Raw genomic sequence first — 19899 nt, 5'->3', positions numbered from 1 at the left:
ATAAAGGAAATTTCTCGCACGCCCATCACTAAAATCTAATTTTTGGATTTTAAGCAAATTTTGGAAAAATTAGCTATCAGGTTATCGTTACATTCTGTATATGTTTCACTGCATGAATCGATTGACTGTCGCGTTTTCCCCCGGTTTCACTAATCGTTCTGTACGCTTCCCAGCGCGATGGTTAGTCAGCTTGCCACAAATGATTGATTACAGCTTTAAATGGTTTCTATCATGAACTGAGGGAACACATCCCAGCCGACAGTTTACAACATAGGAGTGAAGAAACCTGATGCTCTCGATTGTTGCCACTCTGCTATTCTTGATATCACAATCTAAGCGCTTCATCGTTTCCATCTTACTAAACGGTTAATGGGAATCCTTGCGAAATGGCAAAGATTTATTGCAAAGAACAATTTCACTACGTTGATGCCTGGGCTATAAAATGGCACCAACAATACGTGGTAGGATCACTGTTCAATGTACATTTCGTGATTTGCGGCAGTACATGGCAGGGCGGATTTCTCCTCCGCGGGAACGGATATTTGATAGAATCGGTTTACTGCGACACTGTTTCGGTTTTTCGTTCGGAAAATGATGGATCCGGCTAACGAAAATTGATTGGATTGGTGCATCCATTAGAAATCATGACCAAATAAAAGAAAATATAACCACGAATATCACAGAGATCAATGAGTCAGTCAAAATTTATCATCGATAATTGCAACCGGATGACATTAGGCAAATGGTTTCCTAATCATTTAGCGTGTGGTAAATCAATCAAACGATTAATCATGTAATCTTCCGATTATGCTTGTTTACGAAATTTCAATCATAAACTGAATACCAGCAATTCATTCACAAAACTAAATACATGTTTTTTTTTATACCTGCAACGAACAAGCTCCAGTTTCGTGAAGTACGTAATTTTCTCTCTTGTGCACTAAGTACTAAATCCAATATTTTCCCTTAAAATTGCTTCCCGTTACACTTACCTCTTTCGGATACGAGCTTCCGGTGCTCGCTTCGCATGATTGTATCTAGCAGATCATCCGATAAAATATTCAAATTCAAATCACTGCAACATCCTCTTGCAAAAGCTTGCGCCGGTTTCCATTCTCTTCCATACGTGTGACGTAAAATCTAGCGAAAATGTAGCACGAAGGTAGCACATTCCACTCGCATCCCTCGTCAGCATAGGCACCTCCAGCAATCTGCTAGCTACTGTGCAGCATCGTTTCCAGTTTAATGCTGCGATTTGCTCTCGATTCGGAATCCAGGCGTTCCACGGGAACGTTAAGAACACGGGAAGCTCGGCTGCTGCATCGATTCTCGAGGAAGAAAAAAAGTTAACTTTTTTAAAAACCTAGTTTATGAATATTTGCTCGAATCGCTTTCGAATGGCTTCATCTCTTGTTGCCGCTGCTGGCCGGATTGGGGTTAAACTTGTTCAAATTTTTCCCTTTGGCGCCAGGCAAACTACGATCGTAGTTTGACTGCACGCCTTGGCCGCCTTTGATGCATGTGGATCCACCACCACCACCACCACCAGAGATGAGGGAACGAGAAAGGATGAACAAAAGAATGCACGAGTCCCGAGTGCATTTCGCTTCATCCATTCTACATTTTTCGATATTCCGAATAACTTAGTATTGTTGCAAATTTCTTCTTCGGCGGCAGCGAGCAGTTAAAAACGCCGAGGAAACCCGAGAAAAAGAAGATGTAGCAGAAAAATTCCAATGTAAGATTTCCAGTTAGCTTTTATGTATAAAGAATATACGTAGACCAACTCATTCCATCATTTCAGCCCGTTAGCTAGACTGAGATCTACTCTCTCTCTCTCTCTCTCTTTGAGTTAAATGCGTTGGGTTGGAAATGGAGCGCTCGATTCGAATTTATGCTTCGGTAGAACATAAGAACTCCAAATTCTTCATATTATAGTTATTATATTTTGTCCTAGAGCAGAAGTAAAAATTATGAGGCTGATTACAACACAAACTCATGAATTGTAGGCTGAAAAGAGCATGGAACTAGTTACTCAATGTAGGAGAATTTTGATCTAAGTTTGCTTTTCGAGCAAAGCATAACCATAGGAAGATTTATAATCTTGAGCTTAGTCTTTGAAGCAGACCCATCTACGAAGTATTCGATTTACGCAACTCCTTCGATGATTTAAATTCCAAATAGCGAAAACTTTTTTTACAAAATCATTTCGTAGAAAATCGTTTACTCAAATATAAAAACAAACGCTTTTGAAAATCGTGTAAATTTAAGTTTTCTGAGACCGACATATTCAAAAGTTAATTATTACACATTTCTACAGATTACTATTTCTTTTAAGCAGTCACGTATCCAGAGGGGAGCCCGAGGGGCTCTGGCTCTCAAATAAGGAACAGAAACGAAAAGAAAGTTAGAGAAATACTATGGGGTTGTTGATCCTGTATATTACACCGTGAAATAAAGGTTTCGAGAGTTACGTGATGGTCAAAACTCCAAAGCCGATAATGAATGCAGCGGCAGGCCCTACGAAACAGAACAGAGTCAAAACCACATAAAATTGGAGGATGAAACCGGATGACAATGATAATAAAATGACAATAATAATAATACATAACATACATAAAGTAGTAGTTCAGTAGAAAAACTTTCTCACTCGATGTACGAGGTTGAGAATCGAACCCAGGCGGGTTGCGTGAAAAACTTACCCTTCACGCTATACCCGTCCCCAATATGGAAAAATATTCCATATAACGAAACGTTTCGATAGATGGGAAGCGTTACGTTTAGTTACAAATCATATGAGTTATTTTGTGGAAATTATGAATGTTAAAAATCGTTATAAGGGCTACGGGATTCTTACGGTAAATGAGTTACGATGCGTTACTTTCAATGAAGTTATAGGTGTTACGAAGTGTTATATACGTCGCTCTTTTGTAAGTTATAAGTGTAACGAAGCGTAACATGCGTTACTTTTTTTGTAAGTTATGTGTTACGAAGCGTTACATTCATTACTTGTCAACGCGTTACATGCGTTGCTTTTCAGTAAGTTATAAACATTACAAAATGTTACTTGCTTTTGCACTATTTTGTGAATCATAGGCGTTACAAAGTGTTAAATGCGTTACTTTTTTGTAAGTAATAGACGTTACGAAGCGTAACAAGCGTTACTTTTTTCGAAAGTTGTAAGCGGTACGAAGCGTTACAAGCGTTACTTTTTTGTAAATTATAGGTGTTACGAAGCATTATATGTGTTACATATTGTAAATTATAGGCGCTACAAATCGTTACTTTTTAGTAAGTTACAGGCGTTACAAAGTGTTACAAACGTTACTGTTTTGTAAGTCATGGGCCTTACGGAGCGCTACTTTTTTGTGAATCATAGGCGTTACGAAGCGTTACTTTTTTGTAAATTGAAGGCGTTACGAAGTATTAACAGATCGGCTGAAAAGTTCGTATCGTTTCTATGAGAGGGCGCCACTAGAATTAAATCCATACCATTTTCAGTTAGTACCAACCTTCAAAAGATACGTGTATAAATTTGACAGCTGTCTGATTATTAGTTTGTGAGATATTGCATTTTGAGTGAAGCTACTTTTGTTATTGTGAAAAAATGGAAAAAAAAGGAATTTCGTGTGTTGATAAAACACTACTCTTTGATGAAAAAAAGTGCCGCCGATACAAAAAAATGGCTTGATGAGTGTTATCCAGACTCTGCACCGGACGAAGCAACAATTCGTAAGTGGTTTGCAAAATTTCGTACTGGTCATATGAGAACCGAAGACGATGAACGCAGTGGGCGTCCAAAAGAGGCTGTTACCGATGAAAACGTGAAAAAAATCCACAAAATGATTTTCAATGACCGTAAAGTGAAGTTGATCGAGATAGCTGACACCCTAAAGATATCAAAGGAACGTGTGGGGTACGGGTATAGCGTGATGGGTAAGTCGATGCCTTTCACGCCGCCCTCTTGGGTTCGATTCCCATCCCCGCACATAGGGTCAGAAAGTTTTTCTGGCCCGAAGAGGCGAATGACATTAATGTTAAAGCCTCTATAATTGAAACAAAAAAAAAAAAAAAAAAAAAAAAGGAACGTGTTGGACTTATTATTCACGAATATTTGGATATGAGAAAGCTTTGTGCTAAATGGGTGCCGCGTGAGCTAACAATCGATCAAAAACAACAACGAATTGATGATTCTGAGCAGTGTTTGGAGCTGTTATATCGAAATAAAACCGATTTTTTTCGTCGATATATAACAGTGGACGAAACATGGCTCCATCACTTAACTCCGGAGTCCAATCGACAGTCAGCTGAGTGGACTGCACGCGATGAACCGAACACAAAGCGTGGAAAGACTCAACAATCGGCCGGTAAGGTTATGGCGTCTGCATTTTGGGATTCGCATGGTATAATTTTCATCGACTACCTTGAAAAGGGAAAAACCTTCAACAGTGACTATTATATAGCGTTATTAGAGCGTTTGAAGGACGAAATTTCAAAAAAACGGCCTCATTTGAAGAAGAAAAAAGTTTTGTTTCATCAAGACAATGCACCGTGTCACAAGTCGATGTAAACCCAAAATTCCCAAAAATCCACCGTATTCTCCAGATTTGGCCCCCAGTGACTTTTTCCTGTTCTCAGACCTCAAGAGAATGCTCGCTGGTAAAAAAATTAACAAAAATGAAGAGGTAATCGCTGAAACTGAGGCCTATTTTGAGGCAAACGACAAATCGTACTACAAAAATGGTATCGAAAAGTTCGAAGATCGCTATAATCGCTGTATCGCCTCTGATGGCAATTATGTTGAATAATAAAAACGAATTTTGGCAAAAAAGTGTGTTTCTATTAAACGATACGAACTTTTCAGCCGAACTGTTACATGCATTACTTTTTTGTAAGTTCTAGATGTTACGAAACCGCAGGGCTGATTCGTGCCGAGGTGGTGAAGTTCAACACCAGTCACCGCTGTCAACGGAAGAGAACATAGATGTCAGTCGAAAACGTCAGACGACATAACCGCGTGCCAAACTGTCGCCTGTAGCATAAAGCAGTACGTGAACTAACAGTGCAGTTTGTACAGGGTGATTTTTTAAGAGCTTGAGAACTTTTTTAAACAATAAAACGCATAAAATTTGCAAAATCTCATCGGTTCTTTATTTTAAACGTTAGATTGGTACATGACATTTACTTTTTGAAGATAATTTCATTTAAATGTTGACCGCGGCTGCGTCTTAGGTGGTCCATTCGGAAAGTCCGCTTTTTTATCGACAAATTTTGTTCAGCGATGAGGCTCATTTCTGGTTGAATGGCTACGTAAATAAGCAAAATTGCCGCATTTGGAGTGAAGAGCAACCAGAAGCCGTTCAAGAACTGCCCATGCATCCCGAAAAATGCACTGTTTGGTGTGGTTTGTACGCTGGTGGAATCATTGGACCGTATTTTTTCAAAGATGCTGTTGGACGCAACGTTACAGTGAATGGCGATCGCTATCGTTCGATGCTAACAAACTTTTTGTTGCCAAAAATGGAAGAACTGAACTTGGTTGACATGTGGTTTCAACAAGATGGCGCTACATGCCACACAGCTCGCGATTCTATGGCCATTTTGAGGGAAAACTTCGGAGAACAATTCATCTCAAGAAATGGACCGGTAAGTTGGCCACCAAGATCATGCGATTTGACGCCTTTAGACTATTTTTTGTGGGGCTACGTCAAGTCTAAAGTCTACAGAAATAAGCCAGTAACTATTCCAGCTTTGGAAGACAACATTTCCGAAGAAATTCGGGCTATTCCGGCCGAAATGCTCGAAAAAGTTGCCCAAAATTGGACTTTCCGAATGGACCACCTAAGACGCAGCCGCGGTCAACATTTAAATGAAATTATCTTCAAAAAGTAAATGTCATGTACCAATCTAACGTTTAAAATAAAGAACCGATGAGATTTTGCAAATTTTATGCGTTTTATTGTTTAAAAAAGTTCTCAAGCTCTTAAAAAATCACCCTGTAGTAACAAAATTTATTCCTAACTAAGTGCTAAAAGTGTAAAGGTGGTTGAATTTATTGAATGTAACTACACAGTTCGAAAAAATCTTGTGATTTTACATCTTATAAGATGCACATAAATGGAGCGTCGTAATTCATACAAATTTATATTCAAGAATATGGAAAATTGAGTGATTTGAAAATAACATGTCTTGAATTCGAATGAAAAACCTACTTTAATCCACCTAGTGGTGTAATGATACCTTTCTCATATTACTCATTACATCATAAATATAACCGTGAAATTCGCAAAAACAACTGTTTAAACTCTATAAATTCTGTTTAACCATTAGTTGCGGAACCGAAAGTAGTATCCACAACAAATTAAGGAATTCCGTATTAAACTGTAAGACTTTTCTTTTGAACCTATAAGTTTGTGAAAATCGGTTCAGCCATCTTTGAAAAAAGTGAGTGCATATTTTTTTCATTTTTTTGGTACACATCATCCTATATCTTCGGAACCGCAAGTCGGATCGGAATGAAATTCAATAGCAGGCTATAAGACTATAAGACCTGTCATTTGAATCTTTGTTTGTGAAAATCGGTTTAGCCATCTCTGAGAAAAGTGAGTGCAGATTTTTGTTACATACACACACACACGGACGGACGAACACACACAGATATTTGCTCAGTTCGTCGAGCTGATTCGAATGGTATATGACATTCGGCCCTCCGGGCCTCGGTTAAAAAGTCGATTTTCACAGTGATTGCATAGCCTTTCTATATGAGAAAGGCAATAAAAAACAAAAAACAAAAAATCTATAGCAGCAGCGCGACTTGAACCGAGAAACATCAGATCACAAGCACATCGGTTACTCAACTGGTGAGCTCATATCTGTTCATTTAATAATTGATAAATATAAATCCATACAGCGGCACCCGGTAGCCGAGTGCGAATTACATTCGGAGCATGTAAAATTCTGTGCGAATGGAATCTTGCGTCATTTTAAAAATTTAGTAGTTGTGAATTATATCGTTTGTAGAATTCTGTCACCTGCAAAATTCATTATTTTTTCTGTGTAGGTAACTGTTTAGTATAACAAAACAAACGAAACAAACTATTTCTTTACAGTGTATTATCCCTGGTTCAGTATTTGACAGGTAGTTTTTTTGTGTCATGTTTGCACCCATTTTTTAAGATAAGTGCGCAGTATAAACTTTCTCAGAAGAAGAAACAAGTGCAAATCAACCGACGCGTGATGACGTGTTTTTTACTTGCAACGAATAAATTTTTTTATACAGTCCACTTGATTGCGTTTTATTGAATCTAATGCCGTTTTTCATTGAGAAACACTGGTGGCGTGGATTACTCTGATTTTGCACTTTCGAGCAGAAATGCAATATTTTGACGGTATTTCATTGCCATTTCTGCTCGAAAGTGCAAAACCAGAGCAATCCACGCCACCAGTGTTTCTCAATGAAAAACGGCATAAGAAACATTGGTCTTTCTGCCTGGATTACTTGATTGTTCTAAAAGTTACTGGAACATTGCCTACTGCTAGAGTGGAGATTCAAAACTGGCCAATACCGCATAACTTGGCGTTGGCAGATCCATATTTCCATGAACCGAGCCGTATCGATCTGTTAATAGGTGCTGAAATGTTTTACGATTTATTGTACCAGGATAAGATTAACATTTCTGTGGACCTGCCGGTGCTACAAGACAGTTCATTAGGATGGCTAGTATCGGGGCGCGTAGCTGATTCGAAGCTGATTTCCACTGTTCGTATGTGTCATGCAGTGTCCAAGGAGTCGTCTGAACAAGAATTGACTGAAATGTTGAAGCGGTTTTGGTTGATTGATGAACAGAGTCATTCTGGGTTGGATCAAGGAGAGGATGAAGAGTGTGAGCGACATTTCATTCAAACACATCAACGCAGCGAAAGTGGTCGCTACACCGTACGACTACCGTTTCGAGAGAGTATCGGCGAACTTGGAGATTCCAAAGCAGTAGCAGAAAAGAGATTCACGCAGTTAGAACGCAGATTTGATAGGAATCCAATAATGAAACAGCAGTATAAGGCATTCATTGACGAATACATCGCTCTGGGTCGTGCTCGAATTATTGATGAAAAATGTGACGACGAAAGCAAGGGATATTTCCTACCGCATCATTGTGTGCTTAAGCCAGAAAGTTCCACGACAAAACTAAGGGTAGTATTCGATGCATCATCAATGAGCTCTACAAATCTGTCGCTGAATGATGTTATGATGACAGGACCCACAGTGCAACCCACGTTGTTTGATATTGTTTTGAGATTTCGTATTCCCAAATATGTCTTTACTGCCGATGTGTCAAAAATGTATCGCCAAGTTCAGGTCCACAAAGACGATTGCAAGTATCAGAAAAATCTGTGGAGAGACGATAGAACTGAACCATTAAGAACAATTGAATTACAAACTGTCACATATGGAACATCGGCAGCCCCGTTCTTGGCCACCAGATCCCTGAGCCAACTGGCGATTGACGAACAGATGAATTATCCCGAAGCTAGTAGCAAGGCATTGAAAAGTTTCTATGTAGACGACGTACTGACAGGATCGGATGATCTGGAAGAGGCGAAGAAGCTACAACGTGACTTAACTGAAATGTTAATGCGAGGAGGTTTTGAGCTACGAAAGTGGTGCGCCAACAATGCTGCTATCTTGGATGAGATTCCCGTTGAATTTTGTGAGAAACAACTTGATTTTGAAAACCATGATGTGAATGGTGTCATCAAAACACTCGGATTGTTATGGAATCCAGTTGATGACGTGTTAGTATTTCGTGCGAAGCCTATGGATGATTCCTTTAAATCTTTCACAAAACGTCAAATAATGTCGGAAATCGCACGATTGTTCGATCCTCTCGGATTACTAGCACCAGTTGTGGTGATAGGAAAACTCGTAATGCAGCAACTTTGGAAGGAGGAAATCAATTGGGATGACATCGTCTCTGGTGAACCGTTGAACGTGTGGAGAAAATTCAGGTCGGAGCTGTGTGCTATTAGTGAATTGAAGATTCCGAGAAACGTCACAGTGAGTGGCACAGCACAACATGAAATTCATGGGTTTGCGGATGCATCCATGAAGGCATACGGTAGTTGTATATATTTGAGAAGTGTGAGAAAGGATGGATCTGCTGAATTGAGATTATTGTGTGGCAAATCAAGGGTTGCGCCCTTGAAGGAATTAAAGCGAAAACAAAAGGGAGAATCGGATCCAACTGAAATGACAATACCTCGCTTGGAGCTTTGCGCAGCAAACCTTCTAGCCGAGCAAGTGACGAAGGTAATGCCTGCAATAGACGTGACCATAAGTGATACAGTGCTTTGGTCGGATTCAAAAATTGTATTGTCATGGATTGCAAATCTGAAGCCTGAATCACCAATTTTTGTGCGCAACCGGATTTCCAACATTCGACAATTAACATGTACATATAAATGGAACTATGTGCCGACTACTATGAACCCAGCCGATCTTATCTCGCGTGGGATTTATCCGGCGACATTAACTTCTACAGACTTATGTTGGAGGGGCCCAAACTTTCTGCACACTTGCGATACAAAACCGTCATATTACAATCATGAAGTTCCAATGGAAGTTGAATCAGGCGAACTTCTCAAAATGGGATCATCTACGTTGATGGTGGCAACAGCCGTTTCAGAAAATGACTTAACGAGTGTAATTTCTAGATACAGTGATTTTCGTAAGCTAGAACGAGTATTTGCATATGTTGCCAGATTTGTCCACAACTGTAGACGACCAGCAGATCAGCGACGAGGTGGTGGTTTAACTATAAAGGAGTTTCGTGAGTCACAGTTATCTTTAATGAGGGCAGTTCAACTAACGGAGTTTAAAGACGAAATCAACTGTATACTTAAAGGCTTACCAGTTAGCGGAACATTACGAAACATCAATCCAATATTTGATAAAGATTTGAGGCTTTTGAAAGTTGGTGGTCGATTACGATTTTCTAACTTATCAATTGATCAGAAACATCCTCTGATTCTACCCGAAAGGCATCATTTGACAGAATTACTGATCATTACCTTGCACCGTGAAAACTTGCATGTTGGATTGAACGGGTTACTGGCAATATTAAGGCAGAAATATTGGCCAGTGAAGGCTAAACGATGTATTTCTCGCATATTGAAGAGGTGTGTTCGGTGCTTTCGTGTAAATCCAAGGAGTGTTCAACAGTTTATGGGTGATTTGCCGAGTTGCCGTGTAACACCCGCTCTACCATTTATGAGAACTGGGGTGGACTACGCCGGTCCCATGTTTTTAAAGCAAGGACGATCCAAGGCACCATTAAAGGGATACATAGCACTTTTTGTCTGCATGACTACAAAGGCATTGAATCTTGAATTAGTGTCTTCATTATCAACTGATACGTTTTTAGGAGCTCTACATAGATTTGTTGGCAGACGAGGAAACGTTTCTGAGATATTTTCGGACAATGGCAAAAACTTTGTTGGCGCTGAACGCCAGCTGAAGGAACTTCGTCAGCTTCTTTCGTCACAGTCTCTGAAAATGAAAATTGATTCATTTTGCCAAGTACGAGGTATCTCTTGGCATTTTATACCTCCAAGGGCACCACATCAGGGAGGTCTTTGGGAAGCAGGCGTTAAAAGCGCAAAATATCATCTATATCGTGTATTGAAGGAAGCTCATTTAACCTACGAAGAGATGAGCACTCTTCTTGTGCAAATTGAGGCAATCCTAAATTCGCGGCCACTCTGTCCGCAATCAGATGACCCATTAGATTATAACGCATTGAGTCCCGCACATTTTCTGATTGGGCGAGAGTTGACAGCAATCGCAGAGCCCTTTTATACAGAGCTGACAGAAAACCGACTATCGAGATACCAATTAGTTCAAAAATACAAACAGTGTTTTTGGCGACGTTGGTCTAATGAATATATCACGACACTTCAAAATAGAGGAAAATGGAATAAAACACCCACTGCAATTCGAAACGACTTGCTTGTAATCCTGAAGGAGGACGATGCACCACCGATGACCTGGCAACTAGGCCGAGTTATTGAAGTCTACCCAGGAAATGACGGAATCATCAGAGTAGTAAAGGTTCGAACCAGTCGAGGGAACTACGTGAGACCGACAACCAAAATAGCCATCTTACCAATAGAAGACAATGATTAGCTAAAGTTTTGAGACTTACTCAACAGGGGGAGGATGTTTAGTGTAACAAAACAAACGAAACAAACTATTTCTTTACAGTGTATTATCCCTGGTTCAGTATTTGACAGGTAGTTTTTTTGTGTCATGTTGGCACCCATTTTTTAAGATAAGTGCGCAGTATAAACTTGCAACGAATAAATTTTTTTATACAGTCCACTTGATTGCGTTTTATTGAATCTAAGAAACAGTAACTAAAACTACACATGCGATTGTTTATAAATTAGAGAAACTGATGGAAATACTTGTATATACTTAGGCTAATAGTACTGTTGGATTGCGTAGGCATGACAGTAATATTGGGTATCCGAATATCATACATGCAAATTAAAACCTATTAGCTATACAAGTAACTACGAACAGTTTTTGCGCTATTTGTTTCGGATAGAAAAAGGAAGAAGAAAACGAAAATGTAAATTGAAATTAATTTCATAGTTTTGAAGCTGCAATTTAGCTGCTATCAAGATTGTAGTTCTTCCCCATCCGAACACTAGACAGACAGACCTCCAATGAAGTGCAAATCCGAAATGAAATAATCGACATTAAAATTCTGTATGCTGCTATTTTTATAGCCGTTAGGACCGCCCATTAGTGAAAAAGATACAAACGAAATCACGTAAAATGATAACAAAAATTGGATAAGTTTGGATTCTATCGCCACTGCGAGCAGATGTATTGTGTGTCGTTTGCAAAGCTAGTTTCGATTCCGACAAGAGCGATTACGTCACAGCTACTAGTCGTTTGCATTGATGAAAAAACAATGGAGGGCATCACACAAAATCAGCCGTTCTATTGGCTCTAAAAGTTTTCTAAAGAACTATTAGGATTTATTATTCGCAAATCGAAGGTAAAAATCCTCAGTTTAGTGCAAATCTAGAACAGTTTGAATAGATTTGTGCACTTTTCGCTGAGTAAAATTCACAGTAATCGAGATCAAGTGAAGCCTTCTTTGTTTTTGCGAAAAATGTGAAAAAGGGAAATGCTTGCATAATTCATACAATTGGTCAACTAATTGATATTCGGAAGTGTTAAGGAACACGTCAGTTGTTTTCGTATTCACTACATCCAGTTATGTCTCTGACATTACCCACCCGCGTTAAGCTTCCAGTTGAACAGTGAGTTCACCAGCATCAATTGTTGCTTGGCATCTCCGAGGCATACTTTCCACCAAATTTTCGGCGTATTCGAAGAGAAGTGCCTTCCAAATGAGTTGAATTTGCCGAGAGAGCTGCTTCAAGGTGTAATCACATTTTCCACGAAGAATCTGCCTGATGTGCTATCCCAAACGTTTTCGTTAGGCGATTTCGAAGGCCGATCAAGTGGCTTTTTCCCTGTTTCCATTCAGCGAGTCGTTTGACCATGCAACTTTTAGACAAGAGTGGTTTTTAATGCTACTTCGCCATTTTAAAAATTTAGTGCACATGTGTAACCGAATGGCGACGTGTGATAACTCGGGACCTTTACTAAATGGAATGAAAAGTTCCGAGCCTCTCACAGAAAAGACGTGAATAGTTTCGAGCCGTGTATATTTTTGTTGAGAACAAGCCTCTAGAAGGCCCAATACCAAATTTCATGACAATCTACCTGCATGTGTTTGAATAACAGCTGATCATGTCAGACAAGTTCTAGTTTCCATCAAACTATGGAAAAAGACGCACCAATACATTCATGCATAAAAGCAACGATGAAATTGAATGATTTGCGGTACGGATTGGTATTATAGAGCATTAACTTTTCGTTTGAGTGTTTGAACAGAATGATTTTACAAGGATAAATTTTTTAAATATTACCATTTAATTCTGTTATAAGTATAACTTATAACAGAATTAAATGGTAATATTTAAAAAATTTATCCTTGTATTATAGAGCAGTACAATGAGACCTTTCTCTGTCAAAAACGAGTTAAGTTTGTCATCAGTAATAACCATCAAAACTGTATTTTTATCAATGAAATCTTGATTAATTTCATTTCCAATAAATCGTATCATTATCACAATTACATACTGCTAAAAACCATTTAGCCAATTTTTAATTCTTTCGTTTCATGTATTTTCTGTCAAACTAAAAAATGCGTTTTGTTTACGTTTCGTCTTAGACTCATCAGTGCATAGCAGTTCAAATTGAACAGCTTAATGCAAAACTCGGCAGCTCAATTTGAACCGTTCACTAGTGAACTTTCCACAACTGATTATTTGCCTTGTGAGATTAGTTTCAGTGAGAACCTCGTTTACAAAAAATCAGTGAAAAATTTTAGTCGCGATTTTCGAAATTTTGATTTTTTTTCCCAATACTGCTTGGATCAAGCCATTTATAGGTGACATTTTGATAAAACGAGCTACTGTGAATGTACTATTTATTTACTTATTCTGGAGCATTAAATTTAACGAGATAAAATCGAGTGAGCTCGATATAAAAGCAACACAAATCTTCAATTCTACACTCGCTTGCTCATTTTGCATACTCGATATAACTTTTTGATGGTTGTTCGGGAAAAGCCTGGACACTTTCGCTTCATACCATCCGTAAGAGCTTGTGCTGTCGTAACCGGTGCCTCTTTCACATTCCTGTTTACTTACTAATACTAATTTTATTTATTTGCATAAATTATTTGGTATTACTGAGTTTCCGATTCAATTAGATAGGATCAGACGCACAAATAGCGCATTGAGTTGCTTGTCTTGTCTTGTTTTTGCCTTTCTCTATAAAAAGGTATTAGAACTGCTGGATAAACCGACTTTTGAACGGTGCCTCGGAGACCCATTCGACTCAGTTCGACGAGATCGGAAAATGTCTGTGTGTATGTGTGTGTGCCATTTTCGAAGATACCGATTTTACTAAACTTATGCTCGTTTGAAAGCTATTGTCGGGCCATTGCTCGAGTTCAAAGATTAAATGGCTGTGACTTTTGGTTCCGGAGATATGATTGCATAAGTGACGTAACCGACAAAGTGCGTTGTATATTTACCGCGCAAGTTTCTCAGAGATGACCAAACAGATTTTAACAAGCTTAGGCCCGTTTGAAAGCTTTTGTTAGGCCATTGTTCGAATTCGAATACCAAATGGCCAAATATTTTGGGATCACGTCTAATTTCGTAAAGCGCTATTGTTCAAAAGTTTAAGCACCTCGAAAAAAGTCCTCATGCTAAATTTGAGCTAAATATTACATGGGTAAGGGGTGCTGCCCAGCGGTTAAAGTTTGAAAATTTTCGATCTTGAAATAGCACCATAGGGGGGAGTACATGAAATTTCCGAAACCGAAAATTTTATTTGATGCCAAAAATCTTATAATTGCATGAAACGTCGAGCCAGCCACCCCCTCTATGGTGATTTTTCAAGATCTATGAAAATTCCACATTCTTAACCGATTTTCACAAACTAAGATGCAAATAAAAGGTCTTAGAATTCTTTACAAAGTCTCCGAAGAGTTGATCCAGAGCCGACTTCCGGTCCCGGTATTACAGTGAGATTAGTAAACATTTTCAATTGCATGAGCATTTTTCTACAAGCGAGGACGAAACGAGGTGCACATTTTTATAAAATTTACTGTTAATCTCTATCATCTCTATCATCAGTTGGCAGATCTTGTTAGTTGGTGGATATAAAAATCTACTTTGCGACTACTAGTGCCCGATTTCTGCTTCCAAACGCACCGGTAATAGTGAAGAAAAGCTCCAAAAACGGACCGATTTTCACAAATTCCGAAATTATAGGGCAACGAGTAAAAAAAACTGTCAAACTGTCATACAAAGCTATGCAAAATCGGTACGCATCGGTACGTGCTGGTACAAAAAAAGAAGAAAACGAATCCGCCCAGCACACAGCGTGCTTTGTTCAATTTTAAATAGCGTGCAGGTTTGCCACAGTTGAATCTATATTAACTTGACATAACTGTTTACCAATCTAGAAGGTGATGGTAGTTTTTACCAAAGAAAGTTTTTGATTTTATTCGTATGAAAAAAAAAATCTTGTCAGAAAAAAATCTTGTCAGAGCATAAGTAATATGAGAAAGGTAATGATGCCTCTAGGTGGATTAAAAAAGGTTAAAAGGGACTAATTATTGATTTTATATAACTTATCTTACATTTGACTGTTTGTCAACCACTTAGAATTCCTTTACCTGCAATTAGTTTATTGAACGAAGTCCCAATATTAGATCGAAAACCCAAGTAACCAAAAGTTTCAAAGTATCTGAAAAAATCGTTTTTCTTGCTGCTTTAAAGTACACGAAGATTGTTTGATTCATGACTTTGGGAACAAAACGTACCCTATTAGACGCATTCCAGCATGATTTTAGCATACTGTCATGAAGCTAAATCCATCCAAAATAATGCTTTTGCATCGGACGACAACAAAAACGGTAAAATACGTTTCGGAGACAATCGGACTTGTAAATATCACCATTGATGAAGCCTGTTCTGAAAAAAAATCACTTCACTTTTCACAGGTGCAGATAGCCTGCACCAATATCACCGTGTAGAGATTCCTAACACGGGTCTCGTCTACAATCTGCCGCCGTTCATCATATTTTAGAAACAATTGAAACTTGTGTGCACCTAATTTATCTCTTACTCTGCCCTTCTGAATATAACTATGCGAAACACCAAGCTTTTTGGTAACATCACAAGTTGAAATAAGTATTTCGGATGAAATTACTTTTTCATCCGATTTTCTACATGTCGGATTCCTTACTGCTCCACGTTAGTGATGCGAAGTCAAAAAACCCCTGAACTTCTTTCGCGCTAGAAGCTGTTCTAAACTAAGTTTTTGTTTTTCATCACTGCAACCAAAAAATTCAAAAGAGTTATTTATTAAACCGTGGTATAACGAAAATTTAGAAAAAAAAAGGCCAGACTCGAACTGACAACCTCACAGTGGAGATTCTCGAACAACTAATGGCGTTTTCGTTTTTAATTTGCACTACACCGGTGCAGTGCTACACTGAGGCATGAATAAACGAACAAAAATGACGAAAACATAAACAGTAACCATTGACTACAATAAACGATTCCATTGCACAGAGCTACACCAAACTTTTGATGAGTGCTACACCAGTGGTATCGGTGCAGAAAAAGTGTAGCACTGGTGTGGTGCAATTGGTAAAAACGAACGGTTTCAGTGCAGCTTTCGCTACACCAGTGTAGTGCAATTTAAAAACGAAAACGACATAAGCTACAGTCGTATATGTGGAAATGTGTTTTCAGAAGGCAACTCGATTAAGTAGAGCGAAACATGTGCACAATACAGTGCATGCATCGGTTAAAGTGCATACTGTGTCACATGCGGCATAGGACAAAATATTTTCCAAAACTCTGAAACCATCCTGCCTGTGCGGAAAAAATCAGGAAAATGAACAGAGCAAGATTTGCGGACGGCGATGAAGTGTTGTGGCGCACGGATCTAATTAAAATCGTTTGAAGATAGTTTTTAGAATCGGACACATTGATTTGCTCCAAACGTCTGAGCCAAACGACGTTTCTCCAATCATTTTCAAATATAAATTTGAAATAGTGAAAAAATCAATAAAAAATTCATTATCATTAAATTTATAGATTCATGATATGTTGAAACCAATAAATGTCCACCGACACTCATAAGCGTGATAAGATTTTGCATTCAACAAGGCATACTCAGTAACACCGTCAGAGGCGCACTGGATAAGACGATCGCCATTCCCGACTTCCGCACGTTTGGTGAGAAAATTTCACTGACCTGGTAAGAAAATGGCCCTCAGCCTAAAATCTCCATAGTCAAAACAAAAACTAACGAAAAACAGCAAACGTTAATAAGAGCATAGTTTCCGTGCTCAACAACAGTGCTCTGGAGTGCCATAATCGCTTGTGATTACCCTTCTGGCACACTGCTTTCATAGCAGCCAACTTTTTCCACCAACAAAAAAAAACTACACCCATTAGCGGCAGACTGCATTCAGACAATTTATTATCTCTTGCCTGCAAAGTGAACCATCCATATTCTAATGTGATCATCCGACTTTGCGGGTAGATCCGTTAGGCATACCGAAGGATCGGCATTTCGAGCGCCGCATCATGTTTCCGAGAACTGATTATTCCTACCCATCGAGCGAGTAATAAGAGACGAAAACAGCGCAGCTCTGCGGCACAAAAAAAACTTTCCGGCAAAACACTTCCCCCAAACCCATCTACGGCAAAGATTTCATAAGTGAGCTCATTTCTCAGACCACTTGGCTCCTTTTTGCCGCCTATCTTTCAAAACATTCCTACCCGGCATGGATCCTAGTTTTTTTTTCCTGGCATTTTTGTAGTTTTAATTAAGTTCTTTTATTCGCCACCATTACTCAAGTGGTTGTCTCACCCTTCAAAGTTTCCACGCCTCTGACGCAACCACCAGAGAAAACATCGTTTTTTAACCTTACTACATCCCGGCGGGTATTTTATTTAAGAGAGTCTCCACTTTCAGTCAGTGTTACAAATGATGGAAAATTACAAGTGCCCCTTTACTGGTTGCAACGTACTTTTTGAGGGAGAAAAATGGGAAGGAAAAGTATCACTTGGAGCTGGTCCAAATCATTCGTGCTCTTCAAACTCAAGAGCTCACTGTTTTCTCGGAGAAACTATCGGTAGTGTGGCAAAAATAGGCAGGAAAATTATCGGAAAACTTTTCCTAATTTGCTTATTGATACCTCGAGAGGAGTTCAACGAAACAGTCGACGAGGCACTTGAATATGTAGCCAGGATATGCCGGGATTTTTTTTCCTCCGTTCGTCCGCAAAATCAAAAGCCAACTTTTGCCGACTTTGTATCGCAGCAGAAAGTTGGAGCCGTGGAATGCAAACTCGAGAAAAACAAGTTAATGAAAATTATACTCGAGCTGGTTGGATAATCAATTTATTGAGTCTCGATATCGTTTGCTTCAATTCCACAAAGTGCCTGATTCGATTTCAACGATAGTTTATTTTTCAAGGCTATTTATAAAAGTATATCTGCACTGATCGAACATAACATAGCTGTTGTTAACCCGATTTTTCAACAAATTGTTGGCTTAACAAAAATGTTCATGAATTTACCAGTATTTCCGTTAATATTAGACAGAAACTAAACCCAAAGTACGTTATTTTTAATTTTGACTACATCGATTTGAACCTGCAGCTTCTCAGATCAGAAAAGAGTTTCGAAATTTACAAAATCTAAACGCTTTGATCAGAAAACCGTAGGCAATGGCATTGGAAAGTATCGAAGTAAAATAAGGCAAACCCCGGACTCTCGGGTGGAGACAAGCATACTTCCAACTGACGGACCGCAGCTAGTCACTGAAAAAGAATTCAATGGCCAATCCTAGACTTGGAAGTAGAGTAGAATTAATAGCTCTAGAGTAGCCCTAGTAACACAAGAGTAGCCCTAAAGTAGCATAAAAACTCCTAGAGTAGCCCTAAAGTAGCCCTAAAACTCCTAGAGTAGCCCTAGTAGCCCTAAAACTCCTAGAGTAGCCCTAAAACTCCTAGAGTAGCCCTAGTAGCCCTAGTAGCCCTAGTAGCCCTAGTAGCCCTAGTAGCCCTAGTAGCCCTAGTAGCCCTAGTAGCCCTAGTAGCCCTAGTAGCCCTAGTAGCCCTAGTAGCCCTAGTAGCCCTAGTAGCCTTAGAAGTCGTAATAGGTTTAGTAGCTGTAATACAATATCTCAGAAATACATAAAACGTCCAGATATGGTGCAAGCTCAAAAAAAAAAAATTTAAATAAAATCGACTTCAACAAATTTAGAGATTTTAGAATAAAATATTGAGATATGATGTAGTCACAAAATAAAAATGCTGGGGAAAAAAAGGCTTTTTGACATTTCGTTTAGAATTTTAGAACGAGTAACTTCGAAAATCTGCGTAGAAAAAAACCGCCAAGTTGATGAAAAAAATTTTTGTTTTTTTGAAACCAAACGTCTTGAAAATGCATAAAACGTCCAAACCTAGTGAAATCTCGAAAAAAAATTGAAAAAATCGACTTTGGGTCTTAGAAAAAATTTCAGATTTCCGAAATCCAAATTATTTTTGATGCAAAAAGTCTTAGAAATTAATGAAACGTCGAGATCTGGAGTAATCTAAAAAAAGTATCAGAGAGTTGACTTTAAAAATATTTCGGGAGAACACCAGATTTCGATGTTTCATGCATTTCTAGGTAAAACAAGGAAACTGCATAACTTCGGAAATCCAGGTAACTTCGGTAATCCGCGTAAATTCAGAAATCCTTGTAATCTTAGTTAATGTAGTTGTAGTTGTTATAATTATTGTAGTTGTTGTAGTTGTTGTAGTCGTTGTAGTTGTTGTAGTTGTTGTAGTTGTTGTAGTTGTTGTAGTTGTTGTAGTTGTTGTAGTTGTTGTAGTTGTTGTAGATGTTGTAGATGTTGTAGTTGTTGCAGTTGTTGTAGTTGTTGTAGTTGTTGTAGTTGTTGTAGTTGTTGTAGTTGTTGTAGTTGTTGTAGTTGTTGTAGTTGTTGTAGTTGTTGTAGTTGTTGTAGTTGTTGTAGTTGTTGTAGTTGTTGTAGTTGTTGTAGTTGTTGTAGTTGTTGTAGTTGTTGTAGTTGTTGTAGTTGTTGTAGTTGTTGTAGTTGTTGTAGTTGTTGTAGTTGTTGTAGTTGTTGTAGTTGTTGTAGTTGTTGTAGTTGTTGTAGTTGTTGTAGTTGTTGTAGTTGTTGTAGTTGTTGTAGTTGTTGTAGTTGTT

At 38.6% G+C, this 19899-nt stretch overlaps 1 protein-coding gene across 1 annotated transcript in view; it reads left to right on the top strand.

The window, feature by feature from the left end:
* Positions 1-19899, top strand: part of LOC131428614 (uncharacterized) — an 85865-nt gene that overhangs the window by 22502 nt on the left and 43464 nt on the right. Inside the window, exons 2-3 of the mRNA XM_058592660.1 lie at positions 7540-9055; positions 18696-18844. Of these exons, the coding sequence (XP_058448643.1) occupies positions 7540-9055; positions 18696-18844 (1665 nt within the window). The remainder of the gene's footprint in view (positions 1-7539; positions 9056-18695; positions 18845-19899) is intronic.

The sequence above is a fragment of the Malaya genurostris genome, chromosome 2, assembly GCF_030247185.1.
Source record: "Malaya genurostris strain Urasoe2022 chromosome 2, Malgen_1.1, whole genome shotgun sequence".
Lineage (NCBI taxonomy): Eukaryota > Metazoa > Arthropoda > Insecta > Diptera > Culicidae > Malaya > Malaya genurostris.
The sequence above is the reverse complement of the archived record's forward strand: the minus strand, read 5'-3'. Positions and strand labels throughout refer to the sequence as shown.